A 13,528-nucleotide genomic window follows, 5' to 3' on the forward strand; every position below is an offset into this window, starting at 1 on the left:
GGGAGGCATGGCGGCCGTCTTTAAGCATTGGAGGGGTGGTCACCTAGAAGAGCAATTGACTTTGGTCCCAGAGAGCAGAATGATGGTGGGAGGTATTTTCAGGGAGGCAAATTTCAATATCATGAAAGCAAAACTTCCTAACAATTTGGGCCATCCTGGTGTGGAGCAGGTTGCCTTGGGAAGAAGTGTACACCACTTCGTTGGAGATCTTTTAACAAAAACTGGATGACCTCCCCCACTAAGGATGTTGTTTACTGGTCAGGTGCAGGCTAGAGCAGGACTTCTGGGGTCCCCTGTAGCTCTGAGAATCTGAGATTTCATTTCAGTTGTAGTTACCTCATTTTCAGGCTGTGCTCATTGTCTCCCTTAGAGGGTATATGATACCCAGACTCTCCACCTACACAGATGTAAACTCTATGAGGCAGACTGTGCCTAATAGAAATGTGGTCCCTACCACACTGTCATGCACAGGACCCTCCATGGGCCAGGGACTTTCTTAATATGAGCTATATTGGGTCAAAGGCTCTTGGAAACAGGTGAACAAAAAGCCAGTTTTTCTCAGGATCTATTTTTACATTGGGATGTAGTGTAGCTTAGTAGATGAAGGGCTGGCCTCACAATCACAAAGATCTGGGTTCAAGTCTGGCCCCTGATCCATAATGATGTGTGACCCTGGGTAAGTCATTTCCATTCTGAATGCCTCTGGTAACTTTGTAAGATTATAAATTGCTGAGCAATCACCAATTTTTGTTGGTAACGGGGATTTCCTCATGTGGTTTCCCTGTATCAGCAAAATCATAGATCTGGCCTCCCCACTCCCAAGTTAGATTGGCCCAGGGAGGACACTCCTTTTTCAGTTTTCTGTTTAATTTCAATCTTACTCCTAAGCAGTTTAAGAATTGTAGAATAGGATGCAGTAGATTTGCCTTACCCCCAAATTGTGTGTGTGTGTGTGTGTGTGTGTGTGTGTGTGTGTGAACCCTAGAGCTCACTGGTCTTTTTGGTTGCCATGTTAGTTCCCAGGAACTGAAGATCAGAGAGGTTTAGGAAATTGTCCAAAGTTCCATGGAGGGCAGAATTTGAACACAGAGTCTCTGACTCCAGAGTCAGTTCTCTGTCCCATATGGGATGCTGCCTTTCTGTATGGTAGATATTCCACAAGTGTTTGTTGGATTGAATTGAATTTCAACCATCTTGGGCAGAAGTCATTGGGGTAGGCTTCCTGTAGGAGGTGTCAGCTAAGCCAAGCCTTGAAGGAAGCTGGGGATTTCCTCCCACCTCCCCGGCCCAGGCTCACTCCCAGCACTCCCATCATTTCTGGCTTTTGTCTTTCTCTGGCTCAGTGTGAGGAATTGTGGGTGTCATGGCTGGAAGGATTCCTGTTCCCAGGCTTTCAGGATGAGCCCTGAGGGAGTCGTTTCCTCCTTAGGTATCATTCCATGACTCAGGCCAGAAAGTTTGGTGGGGAGGGATAGCAGGCAAGTTGGATGGGGTGCTGGGGCCTCTGTGTGTATGGGGGAGAGGGACAGGCAAGGACAGAAGCTGCTATGTCCTTGATCAGCCTTCCCAAGCTAGGAAGAGAGATTGGACCTCCCTTTTCTGCTTCCTCCCCAAGGCTTATCCCTGGGACAACAGTCCAGGAAGGAGTCCTGTTCAGGAGTCCTGGGCCAGAAATGATATCCCTTCGGCAGGAGACACAGTCCTCATTTCAGTAGAGAGTTTGGCCCCACTGAGGGACAGAGCAAAGGGCTGGATAGGCCCTGGCCCTTGCCTTCCAAAAATGACCGGGGCCTGGGCATTTCTCACAGCTGTGCATCATTCCTGGCCTCGGAGATCCAGCTGACCTCTTTCCCTTCTACTGTCTTCTCTGCCTACCATCATTTCTTCCTACCTGTGTCACCTTGGGCAAATCACTTTTCCTCCACGGTACTGAAAAAGGTTCCTTCCAGCTCAGATTCTGGGATCCTCTGGGTCTCAGTTTCCCCATCTTTAAGATGAGGGAGTTAGACTAGGTGGCTTATGAGAACCATGCTGATTCCAGGACCCTCTGTCCTCCCTAGGATGCTCCTTCCCTGTCCTCAGCCCCCTCTTCCAGAATCTTCTTTCTGTCTCCCGCTCCTTCACCTCCTTTTCTCCATCCCTTTAGGGCTATCTCTGTCTCCATCTTCCCCCATGCATCTGGCTCCATCACTCACTCCTCACCTCCTGATTTGTCCGTCAGTCTGTCTGTCTCCTTCCCTCTCCCATCACTCTCCGCCTCCCTCCAGAGAAGATGCTTGGAGGAGTGATGGATGGCCCATTAGGAAAAGATTAACAGGTGTGTGCTTGACTAGAGAAACAGCTGTCAGGCAGGAGCGTGGGAGCAGGAGCTGGTGACCTTTCTTGAAGAGAGGAGAGCCCGACTTTTGTCTCAGCATTCAGCGAGTTCCTCTGAGGAGGGGGCGAGACTGGGCTGCCTGGCTGGGGGAGCTGGGCCTCCTCCACCAGGGCCAGGGGATAATCTACCATTACGGCCTGTCACCTTCTACATTTTTCATTACCCCTGACATCATCATTCGCTTCAGGTTGAAATTGGCATCTCTGCTTAGCATCTGGGCTCCGGGTGCCCAGCCGGCATCAGACATCATTACTGCCTGGCGGGTTCCAGCCTCTGCTCCGTCTCCCTCCCTTTCTCCCCACAGTGGGCCCTCCCTCCTCACCCCCTCCTCTTCCCAACAAGTCCTCCCTCCCTCCGGGGCTTTGTTCTCTCTTTCCCGGGCTCATTTTGGTATTCAAATGTAATTATGGATGGAAATAGGGCCTTCTCTTTTTATTTGGATTTTTGAAAAGCTAGTATATAGATAAGAATCCCCAGACATAGGGCTAGAGAGGGCATTTTCTCACCTTTTTCCTACTCAGAGGAAATGAGACTGGGTCCCCATCCCCATCCTGCTTTGAGGGCAAGGATGCTGGGGAGCATTGCAGACCTGTATCTTCTGGTGGGTGGGGGCATTTGACCAGAGATTTCTGATGCGGGAGGAATGGAAACTAGGGGCTAAGGTAGCGACAGCCCTTTCGGGAACTGTGTAAGGGACCTTAGCAGAGGCAAGAAGATTTCAAGACTGAAAGAGACCTCATTGACTATTGAATCCAACCCATTTCACAGATGGGGAAACTTGCCCACATGGAGGAAGTGACTGCTCAATATTTTGAATAGGTTTTCCTAACCCTAAGTCCAGAGCAAGATCCATTACAACAGTCTTGAGATTGTATCTTCCAATCTCTTAATTTTACAAATAAGGAAACTGGAGCCTAGACATTTGCCCAAGGTTACAAGTCCTAGAGCTGCCATCATACCTGTGTGATGTTGGACAGATCACTTCCCTTCTTTGGGTCTCAGTTTCTCCATCTGTGAAATAAAGGGCCTGGATTTCTTCCAGCTCTAGCCCTAAGATGCCATGATCCTTCAGTGGGCAGTCATGAGAAAAGTGTTTTGTCAACCTGAGGTTCTAGGCAAATGAGAGTCATGATGGCTCCTAGGGCATACCCACCCTCCCATGAGCATACACATGGATGTGCTGCCTCCCTCTCTGACTCAGGGCACATACAGTCTCCCCTAGTGGACACGGCCCCTGGATCCAGTCCTTTGCTATCCTCCTTGGCCCTGCCAGCCAGTCCAAAGAGCCCCATGAGGCCAGTCGCTGGCTCTCTTCCTGGCTTTCTGAAAGAAGGAGTCCCTCTGCTGTAGGAGGGGCCTGCTGGGCTGCCAAGCCTTGGTTTGACAGCTTCAAGCCTTGGTTTGACAGCTTCCTTAGAAACACTGCCTCTTCCTTAAAGCCTGGGCAGGAAGAGGCCTTGCCTGACTCAGGGGAGGGAGGGTGGAGAAGACCCCTGAGGAGGAAGCATGCTGAGGACATGGCCCCTTCAGAGTCAGCCTGGAGCCAGTAAGGGTGGGGGCTTCCCTTGGGGATGAGACTTTGTAACAACAACAACAGCGCTCATATTTATTTTGGTGCAGCAGCCATAGTGCTGGACCCAGAGTCAAGGTGACCTGAGTTCAAATTCTGCTTCGGACAAGGACTAGTTTAGCCGAATGACCATGGGCAAGTCTTTTAGCCTCAGTTTTCTCCACTGTAAAAGAGAGGTAATAATAGCACAGAGGTACTATAAGAATCAAATAGGATACGGTACAAAAAGCACTTAGAAAATATCTTAAAGTACTCTAGGAATGCTAGTTATTATGTAAATCATATCGTATTTCAGTAGCACGTTATTTTCCCAAAGCATTTTCCACATATCCAGTGATTTGATCCTTAGAACAGCCCTGTGTTTTGATTTGGCCAAGATTTTGGCATCCCCATCTTCTAAGTGAGGAGCTCAAGGCTCTGAGTAGTGATCCTTAATAATTGTAACAACTCATTTTCATAGTGCTTTCATGCTTATAAAATGACTTGTGGTTTAGTGTGGTGGTTGGCATATAGTAAATGCTTGTTGACTGGATTTGTTCATATATGAGAAACAGTGGGACCTCTTGGATGGAGCCATTTGTTGAGTCATTCCAGTCATGTCCAACTCTCTGTGACCCCATTTTGGGATTGGAGGGGTTTGCCATTTCCTTCTCCAGATCATTTTACAGATAAGGAAACTGAGGCAAACAAAGTTAAGTGACTTTCCCAGGGTTACACAGCTAGGAAGTGTCGAAGGCAGAATTTGAAGATTCCTGATTTCAACCCTAGTGCTCTATCCACTGTGGCGCCACCTAGCTGCTTGGATGAAGAGCCACCAATAAAGCAATTCCAAACTTTTGAGAGTAGGAACCACTTCATTTTTGGAGGCAGTGTGAAATAGTGGTTAGAGAGTGAGCTTCAGATCCAGGTGGACCTGGGTTCAAGTGCCACCTGACTGTATGACCCTGCGCAAGTTAATTAATCACCCAGAGTCCAAGGCAACTCCTTAAGACTCTAAGTTACAAAGCAGGGTCTGAACACATTGAGGGAGGGAGTTTCCTCATCCCCAGGTGCCTTTATAGATGAAAATGCAGATCAGGAAGAACTTAGTCCTGCTAAGCTCCATGTTGTCACTCAGTGCAGTCTTAGGCTGTTGCTGCTGATGTGGCCTCAGCAGACCCCTCTGTTTCCTCCACCTGTCTGCTACCTTCCCCACCAGCTCCACCCAGCCCTGGAAGATTCTCAAGGAAGGGTGCTCTTTAAAGCAAGAAGAGGGGAGGTTCCCTGGGATGACTCTCCCTGACTCAGCCTCTGCCTCCCTCCTTCCTTCTCTCTTTGATGTCCCCCAAGAGTGTTTGTTTTTGTCAGAGTCTGTCCCCCTAGCCTGCCTCTTCCGCCTTTGGAGTTGGGCATTAGTGGGTTACTCCTTATTGCTGATGCTTAATTTATGTAATCAGCTGGCTCCCTGAGTAATTAGGGAGACCACGGGGGAGAAGGGGAGCTTTCTGGAGCCCAGAGGTGCTGGCCAAGGCAGGGAGCAGGGGAGGGCAGAGCTGAGTGTGGAGAGGAAGTTCCATCCACAGTGGGAATTTTGGAAGCGTATTTCTCAGAGGGCTGTGAGAGTGAGGAGAGAGCCGAGGATGTGGAGAGACTTATTAGCTTTGTGGCCCTGGGAGATCACTTTCACTCTGAGGAGTTTCCTCTTATATAGAATAATGGGGCTGGACTCAGTGGTTCTCAAGGTCCTTTCCAGCTCTAAATCTATGCTTCTCATCACTCATCTGTTCTGTGACTTTGGACAAGTCCTCTTGTCTTCATTTTCTCTGTGTGTAAAATGAAAGGGTCCCTAAAGATCTTGTATTGGTCAGTGAGTCTGTCAACAAATACTTGCAGTGTGCCAGGCGCTGCACTAAGGGCTGGGGATTTGTAGAGAGACAACAGGATTCCTGCCCTCAGAAATGGATGGAAATCTCAGAGAAAGGCACTAGCTGCTGGGCTGCCTTGGGAAAGCTCCCACAGAAAGTGAGATTGGAGCTGAGTGCTGAGGGAAGACCAAGAAGTTGGGAGGGAGAGCATTCCAGGCATGGAGGGAGGAGCACACACCAGTCCAAAGGCTCATTTTTGACAAGTGATGTCATGACAAGGTGGACAGTGGAGCTGGATTGTAGATTAGGAGGAAGCTTAAGAAGACTAGAAAGGTGAGGAACTGGTTTGAGAAGGGCTTTTGATGACAAAGGTGCTTATGTTTGATCTTGGAGGAAGTAGGAGGGAGCCACTGTAGTTTATTGAGGAAGGGAGTGACATGGTCAACCCAAACTTTAGGAAGGTTCCTTTGGTGACTGAGTGGGGGATAGACTGGAGGCACAGAGACCCACCCCCAGGGGAGTGTCCATGTGTGAGGTGATGAGCGTCTCTCTGATGACAGTGGCTGTGTGAGTAGATAAGTGACAAGATTTGGACACCATTGACCATCTGGGCTGAGTGAGCATGAGGAGTCAAGGATGGATGACACCAAAATGGGGATTGGTAACTGGGAGGGCTTTTCCAAAATCACTGTCCCTTGTTTTTACATCACCTTCATTTCCCAGCATATCTCTGCCCACCCCTTCCTTCCCTGAAAGCCTTCTCCTATAACAAAGGACAGAAGAGGAATGAAGTGGAAAGAGAAGTCCATAAAACAAGTTCATGCACCAGCCATACCTGGCAGAGTGATTTGAGAAATACTCGAGAAGCCTTCATACTTCATGGGGTCATAGCTCTGGAACATGAAGGGACCTCAGGGGCCATCTGACCCAACCCCTTCATTTTTAAGATGAGGGAACTCTCAAGAAGATAGTAACATCGGAGGGAGAATTTGAACCCAGGTCTGCTGGGTTCCACTGCACCATGTTGCTTCCCATAAGTGCAATGTTCTTTACTCATATGTTCCTACCTCTATAAAGAAGAGGAGATGCATTTTTCCATCTTTCCTTCAGGGCCAGTCTTGGTGATCCTATAGCCTTATTGAGAAAACATGATGTACATACTCAAAAGAAATCATATATAATAAAAAGAGCACAGGAGGCCTGGATCCTTCTCCCAATTCTTCCAGTTACTAGCTGTGTGACTTTGGGCAGGTCTCTTAATGTTTCTGAACTTCCATTGTCTCTGAATTTATAAAATTAGACGGTTGGGCTCGATGACTTCCAAGGGTCCTTTGGGCCCTACATGCTAGGAAGTGGTCAGAATGTGGTGAGAACCACTTAGCTATAAATAAGTAATAGGTCAAGCCATTAATGATTTAATGGCCTTTTTTATGGTCTAGACCTGGTGGAGAAAACTACCAGTAAAGAAAGTTGGTTTGGACTAGAGGGTCCAGGCAGCCTCTTCCAACTTTAGATCTGTGGTCTCTCTCCCTCCAAGTTTGATGGCCAATTTTCCTGCAGCTTAGTCTTGGAAAGTTGCCTGATCCTGGGGGGCCTGGAAGGGCAGAGACATACCTCATTTGAAGGCTCTGTCTTCCATGACATTCTGCCTCTCAGCAGAAACTGGCTTATTCAAGAAATGTTCAAGACAAGCATACTCCCCTTACCTTAGTGCTGTAAGCAGGTTCCTTCTTGGGTCTGATGCCAAAAAGTTGCAAAAATGTCTAGGAACCCCCAGAGACTCTACTCAGCTCCACCCAGGCAGCCAAAACCTTTTGGATTGATGGTAGAAGTTAGAGGTCCTGGGGTTTGATTCCAAAGTCAACATAAGGAGCTGCACTCTTTGGCCAATCTTAGGGGAAGCCAATAAGGCTAAGCCCTGGTATTGTCTAGAATCCCTTGGATCTGGGGAATGTGTTTGTGGATGATATTAAGTGGCAATTCTAGCTGTCTTCATTTCCTCATTCCCCCTTCCCTGAACAGAAGAGTCATAGTTAAATCTATATGCGTCGATGGTGAAGGCATCAATTCATGGGTGATATGAAGCATTGGCGTCATTATTCTAAGGCCTCTTCCAGCTCTGACATTCCCTGTTCTCAGGCCCCTGCCAGCTCTGACATGCCATGTTCTAAGACCTCTCCCAGATCTGGCATTCAGAGACTCTGTCTAAGGTCATTGCCTTGTCTCCTGCAGCCTGAGGAGCTGACCAACATCCTTGAGATCAGTAATGTGGTGTTCACCAGCATGTTTGCCCTGGAAATGATCCTGAAGCTTGCTGCCTTTGGTCTCTTTGACTACCTTCGGAATCCTTACAACATCTTTGACAGTATCATCGTCATCATCAGGTGCCAGGGGCTGGGTTGGTTCCCCCTCCCCCTTCCTCCTAAGTGGTCAAGGACACCCCTCCCCCATTCACTGGAAGCCTGCCACCCCTCCCCCAAGCATAGAGGCTGCTTCAGTTCCTCCCCTGGTCTCTACTCCCCATCATCCAAGAGGTGATCCTGCAGGTGGCATGGGAACCAAGGCTTCCTCCTGCTGCCTCCTGCCTTGCAGTGTGTCCTCCTGAGGCTGAGGAAGGGAAATGGAAAGAGATACTGTCCTCAGCTTTGGTCAGAGGGCTAAGGGGTGGGAGGAAGCAGGTGGCACAGAGGTTGGAATTCTGGGCTAAAATAAAGCTTGGAGACTTAGGGGAATTTTAATGAATTCTGCTAGGGCTGCCCTAGGACCAGGATGATCCTGCGTGGGGCAGAAGAGTGGGAATAACTCATCTCTCCATTCCTCATGCTGTGCTCCACCCCACCCCCCATTCTCTCTGGTCTCCTCCATCTCTCTCTCCCATTCTTCCTCCCCTTCTCTGCCTCCCCTCCTTGTTCTCTCTCTCTCTCTGCATCTCTTTTCTCCTTTGCACATCTCCTCCTTTCTCATCTCCTATCCTATCGGCCTCCCTGGCTCTGCTTCTCTGGCCCCCTGCCTCCCTTTGCCTTGGACCTCTTCCTTTTCAACTGGGCCATTCTCTGTCTCTCCCTTTTCTCTAATTCTCTCATTCATTGTTTCCTCTGCCTCTGTCCTCCATTACTTCACCTTCTCTTGGTGCCGTCTCTCCTCCTATGCCTCCTTGGACTTTTTTCTTACTTACTTTGCCTCTTCCCTGGGCCTCAACCCTATGGCTCCTTCCACTTTTCTCTCCTCTCTACATCTCTCCTCCTTGTTCCTGTGCATCCCCTTGTCTCTGATGTAAATTCCACCCCCCCACCCCACTCCCCTGTCTGCTCCCTCCCTCTTTCTCTCTTCCCCCTCCCCTGTTTCTCCCCTCCATTGTCTGCTCCCTCCCTCTTTCTCTTCTCCCCCTCCCCCATTTCTTCCCTCCACTGTCTGTTCCCTCCCTTTTTCTCTCCTCCCTCCCCTTCTTGACCTCCCTGCAGTATCTGGGAGATCATTGGCCAGTCGGATGGGGGCCTATCAGTGTTGCGGACTTTCCGCCTGCTGCGGGTGTTGAAGTTGGTCCGCTTCATGCCAGCCCTGCGCCGCCAGCTGGTGGTTTTGATGAAGACCATGGACAATGTGGCCACCTTCTGCATGCTTCTCATGCTCTTCATCTTCATCTTCAGGTGGGCGAGCCATTCCGGGGTGCCAGTCCTATAGGGCATCCTCCCAGGGCTGCCCAGGAGCCAGACTCTATCCACTGCTGCCCAGGGAATCCCCCAATTGCACTCCCATGCCTAGACTCTCAGAGCACAGAGAGCACCACAGGAGCAAGGCAGGCCCAAGCTACTGGGCACATAGAGGGGCACTGGGCACTCTTCAGGGCAGAGGACCGGAAGCCTTCCACCTGAGAACTCTACTGCCCCTGAGTTTAGATACAAACCCTTAAAGGAAAATAGCATTGGCCCCAGTGTCTGCCAGGACAGAGATAAGCACATGGGAGATATGTAAAGAGTAATTTCAGTAGGGAGGAGCAGACCCCACCCTGTTTGGGGGCTGACACATGCATTATCTTGAAGGGAGCTGGAGGTGAGTGACAGTGGCCCACTAACCATGGAGGTGGCAAGGCCCTATGTGGGCAGCAGCAAGTCAGCCCAGGTGGCCGGAATGGAGAAGGCAGGATGGGGAGAGGAACAAACGGGTGTGCAGAGGCAGAACAGAGCTGAGACCTGTGGAGGGATTGGAATGAAGGGAGGCGAAGGGCTGCCCAGGAGGCAGGGGTGGGGGGCTGGGGAATGAAGGGAGTGATGGAGAGTGAGGATGAAGGAGGGATGGGAGTAGGCAGGGGCTCCTTCTGAGCTCCAGCCAACACTTTCCTGGTGTTCACCTGACCCTTCTCTCCTCTTCAGCATCCTAGGGATGCACATTTTTGGCTGCAAATTCAGCCTCAGGACTGACACCGGAGATACAGTGCCGGACCGGAAGAATTTCGATTCACTTCTCTGGGCCATTGTCACAGTGTTCCAGGTGAGAGGGGCGTACCTTGAGGGTGAAAGAGAAAGTCCCTGTCCTCATCCCTTCACTGGGCCAGGACCCCAGGGCCCAGAACAATCATGGTCCACTCCTGCCCCAACACACACACACACACACACACACACACACACACACACACTGATGTCCCTGCAGATCCCAAAAGAGAAGCAGTGACCAAGCCCCAGGTGGATGCCCAGGAAAGGGGAGTGAGGTGCAGTCAATGAAAGTTGGGTCTGCAAAGGTCATTCCCAGGACAACTAAGAGGGCTTGTCGGCTGATTTCTGAGTAGCGCACAAATAAATAAAAGCACACACAATAGAGGAGAGTGCACAAGGGTGAGTGTGGAAGAGAGAAGTGCACAAATAGGAGCATGCAAACTGGAGGATCCTGCGCAGGCGTGAGAGGGCACAAGTGTGCAAGAATGAGTGTGCAAGGTTGAGGCAGTGCACCATCCTGAAAACACACAAGTCAGCAAGTATGCGGATGGGGCGGTGCACAAGTGTGAGCAACCCGCTCCTAATGAACGTGGAATTGGTCCTGAGGGCAGATGTCTAGAAGGGAAAGCATCTGCAATGTAGTGTGTAGGATTGAGAATGGGCTTGGGAGCTGCTGACCTGTCCTGCCCCCTCCCCCACCCCACCTCCCCTCCAAAGATCCTGACCCAGGAAGACTGGAACATGGTGCTCTACAACGGCATGGCATCCACCTCGCCCTGGGCCTCACTCTACTTCGTGGCTCTCATGACCTTTGGCAACTACGTGCTCTTCAACCTGCTGGTGGCCATCCTGGTGGAGGGCTTCCAGGCAGAGGTAAGGTGCTTTTCTGGCCTGGGCCTGTGGGGGCTCTGTGCCCCCTCTCTGAGCATCCTCAGCTATGACCCAGGGGTGGAGGTCCTTGTCCTGCCTTCTCATGCCTGGAAAGACGCTTTAGGAATCCTAACACGTCCCCATCACCTCCTGAGAAGGCTGAGAAGGAGGGAATGAGCTAATGAAGGAGCCTCCAGGCCCAGCCTGGATGCTGTCAGCCAGGCCCTGGGCAAGGGCTGAAGTCTCAAGTCAGCAAAAGCTCTTCCTTTTCCTCCAGACACAGGGATGGGGAGGGTGCTAGTGGTTCAAGCAGACAGTAAGACAGGATCTGCACATCTGGAGCTGGATGGAGTGAATGAATGAACATGCTTTTATTAAGCCCTACTGTATGCCAAGCACTGGCCATAAAGATGGCCCTGCCCTTGAGGCCTTTGCTTTATGAAGGCAGAGAAGGCACAGAAAGGGAGTTGGGAGAAGAAAGGGGGATGCTTGAGGTAGCTCGGTGTGGAATAGTCTGGAAGCTTCCCTGTTAGGGCCCCTGGCCTTACAGGATGGGAGAAGGATGAGGAGGACCACCCTAGTTAGAATGTGTCTGGAGAGGTTCTCAAAGTGGCCAGGGTGTTGCCATGGAGAGACATTGATCAGTCAGTCAGTCAATGGGCATTTAGTCATGCCCTGAGGCCCCCAGAGGTAGAGAAGACCAGTCTCTCCTTCACAAATATTTCTGGTGGTCCAGCTTGGAGCCAAGGTCTGCGGGGGACTTGCCTCCCTCCTCCCTCCCCATTGTCTTCACTGGCCACCCCTGGAGTATGGTAGGGTAGGCAAAGCACTGTTCTGATCCTCAGGTCTTCAGAAGACTGGGGTCCTGATTCTGGTTCTGATATTAACTTTGTGGTATGAAAGTCACTTACTCCAAACCTCAATTTCATCATCTGTAGAGTGGGAGGGTGTATGAATCCCATTCCATGCCTCCTGGGGTCATGAGTAAGCCTTAGAGAATGTTTTCCTTTCCTCCAGGGAGATGCCAACCGTTCCTACTCAGATGAAGACCAGAGCTCATCCAACTTGGAAGACTTTGAAAAGTTCAGGGAGGCTCATGAAGGCCATTTTGGTAAGGAACTCCCCATCTGCACATGCTAGGAGCCCCAGCCAAAGCAAGCCAGGCCCAGCTCCAGAAAGGCTAAGACTGAAAAGGATTCATCACATCCCCAGACACAGAGGGAGGGTTGAGCCACTGACTGTGGGAAGGCTCAAGTTCTCCTAGGCACTAACCACTTGGCAATCAGGTCTCTTTCACCTTGGGCTAAGCAAGGTGGAGAAAGCTACCTGTCTCTGAGAGCCTCTCCCTGTTTGGTGTCCTGGCATGTGTGGCAGAGAGCCTGCTGTCCCAGTTGAGGACTGGGGCTTGATTCCAGGTTCTATGACTTGGTCATTACCTATTTCTGGGCCTCAGTTTTCTCCTCTGCAAAATGAGAATGAGCAAATTTGCATTTGCTGCCTCCCAGGATTATAGTGAGAGGACTGTACTTTCTGAACAACTTAAAGCATTGGGGGAATGTGGGTGTGTGGGCAGGTGAGGGCCCCTCTTCGGGAGGTCAGCAAGGGAAAGCTCTTGACCCTCTTCCCCTCCCTTCCACTCTCTGCATCTGTGTTTCCATGTATCTCTTTCTCTCCCATCCCTCCCTGTCTTTGAATCTCTCCTCTCAGATATCAAGCTCTGTCCCATTCCCATGACCCCCAATGGGCATCTGGACCCCAGCCTTCCACTCCCTGGCCCCTTGGCCACCACGGGGGGCATGCCCCCTGGCCCTTGCCACTCCCTGCAACCTGACCAAGTGCTAATCGCCCTGGATTCCCGAAAGAGCAGCGTGATGTCTCTGGGGAGGATGAGCTATGACCAGAGGTCTCTGGTGAGTCATAAGATTTGAACCCAGGGCCAGCTCTCATTTATCTCTAAACCATCCAGTGACAAGCACAGAGCTTTGCACACAGTAGGTGCTTAATAAATGTTTGCTGAATAAATGATCTGGGGATTTTGAAGAATGAAGGCCAAGGCTGTTCCCGCCCTAGGGTTCCCCATCTTCCCTACCCAGGATAGGATGATTTCCCCAGAATCCCTGGCTAGGATGAATTCCCCTGGCCATACAGGCCCCCTGGGATTGGAGCCTTCTAAGACCTAGCAGTCTCCAAAGACCAGCAGGCTCATAGTGGGGTCCTCCAGGCTGCATCCTCATCCCCAGTCCTGTCCCTGTGGCTTTGGCAAAATCATAGAGGTGGGGATAAAATATCATATATGGGGAAGAACCAAACTGGTGAAAAATAGAATACATGATGGGGAGTCATGTGTAAACTATGATAAGCTGTACTTTTTAAATGGAAGATGTATTTGATCCTAGAGACCATAGGGAGCCATTGAAGTTTCTTGAGAGAGGGGGCA

The 13,528-nt window shown here is 50.4% G+C and overlaps 1 protein-coding gene across 1 annotated transcript in view; it reads left to right on the top strand.

Moving 5' to 3' along the window:
* The window catches only part of CACNA1I (calcium voltage-gated channel subunit alpha1 I), a 221,031-nt gene that overhangs the window by 149,487 nt on the left and 58,016 nt on the right, over positions 1 to 13,528 (top strand). Inside the window, exons 10-15 of the mRNA XM_072656199.1 lie at positions 8,024 to 8,175; positions 9,253 to 9,438; positions 10,162 to 10,279; positions 10,939 to 11,094; positions 12,109 to 12,202; positions 12,799 to 13,001. Coding sequence (XP_072512300.1) covers positions 8,024 to 8,175; positions 9,253 to 9,438; positions 10,162 to 10,279; positions 10,939 to 11,094; positions 12,109 to 12,202; positions 12,799 to 13,001 — 909 coding nt within the window. The remainder of the gene's footprint in view (positions 1 to 8,023; positions 8,176 to 9,252; positions 9,439 to 10,161; positions 10,280 to 10,938; positions 11,095 to 12,108; positions 12,203 to 12,798; positions 13,002 to 13,528) is intronic.

Source organism: Notamacropus eugenii, chromosome 3 (genome assembly GCF_028372415.1).
Source record: "Notamacropus eugenii isolate mMacEug1 chromosome 3, mMacEug1.pri_v2, whole genome shotgun sequence".
NCBI classification, from domain to species: Eukaryota; Metazoa; Chordata; class Mammalia; order Diprotodontia; family Macropodidae; genus Notamacropus; species Notamacropus eugenii.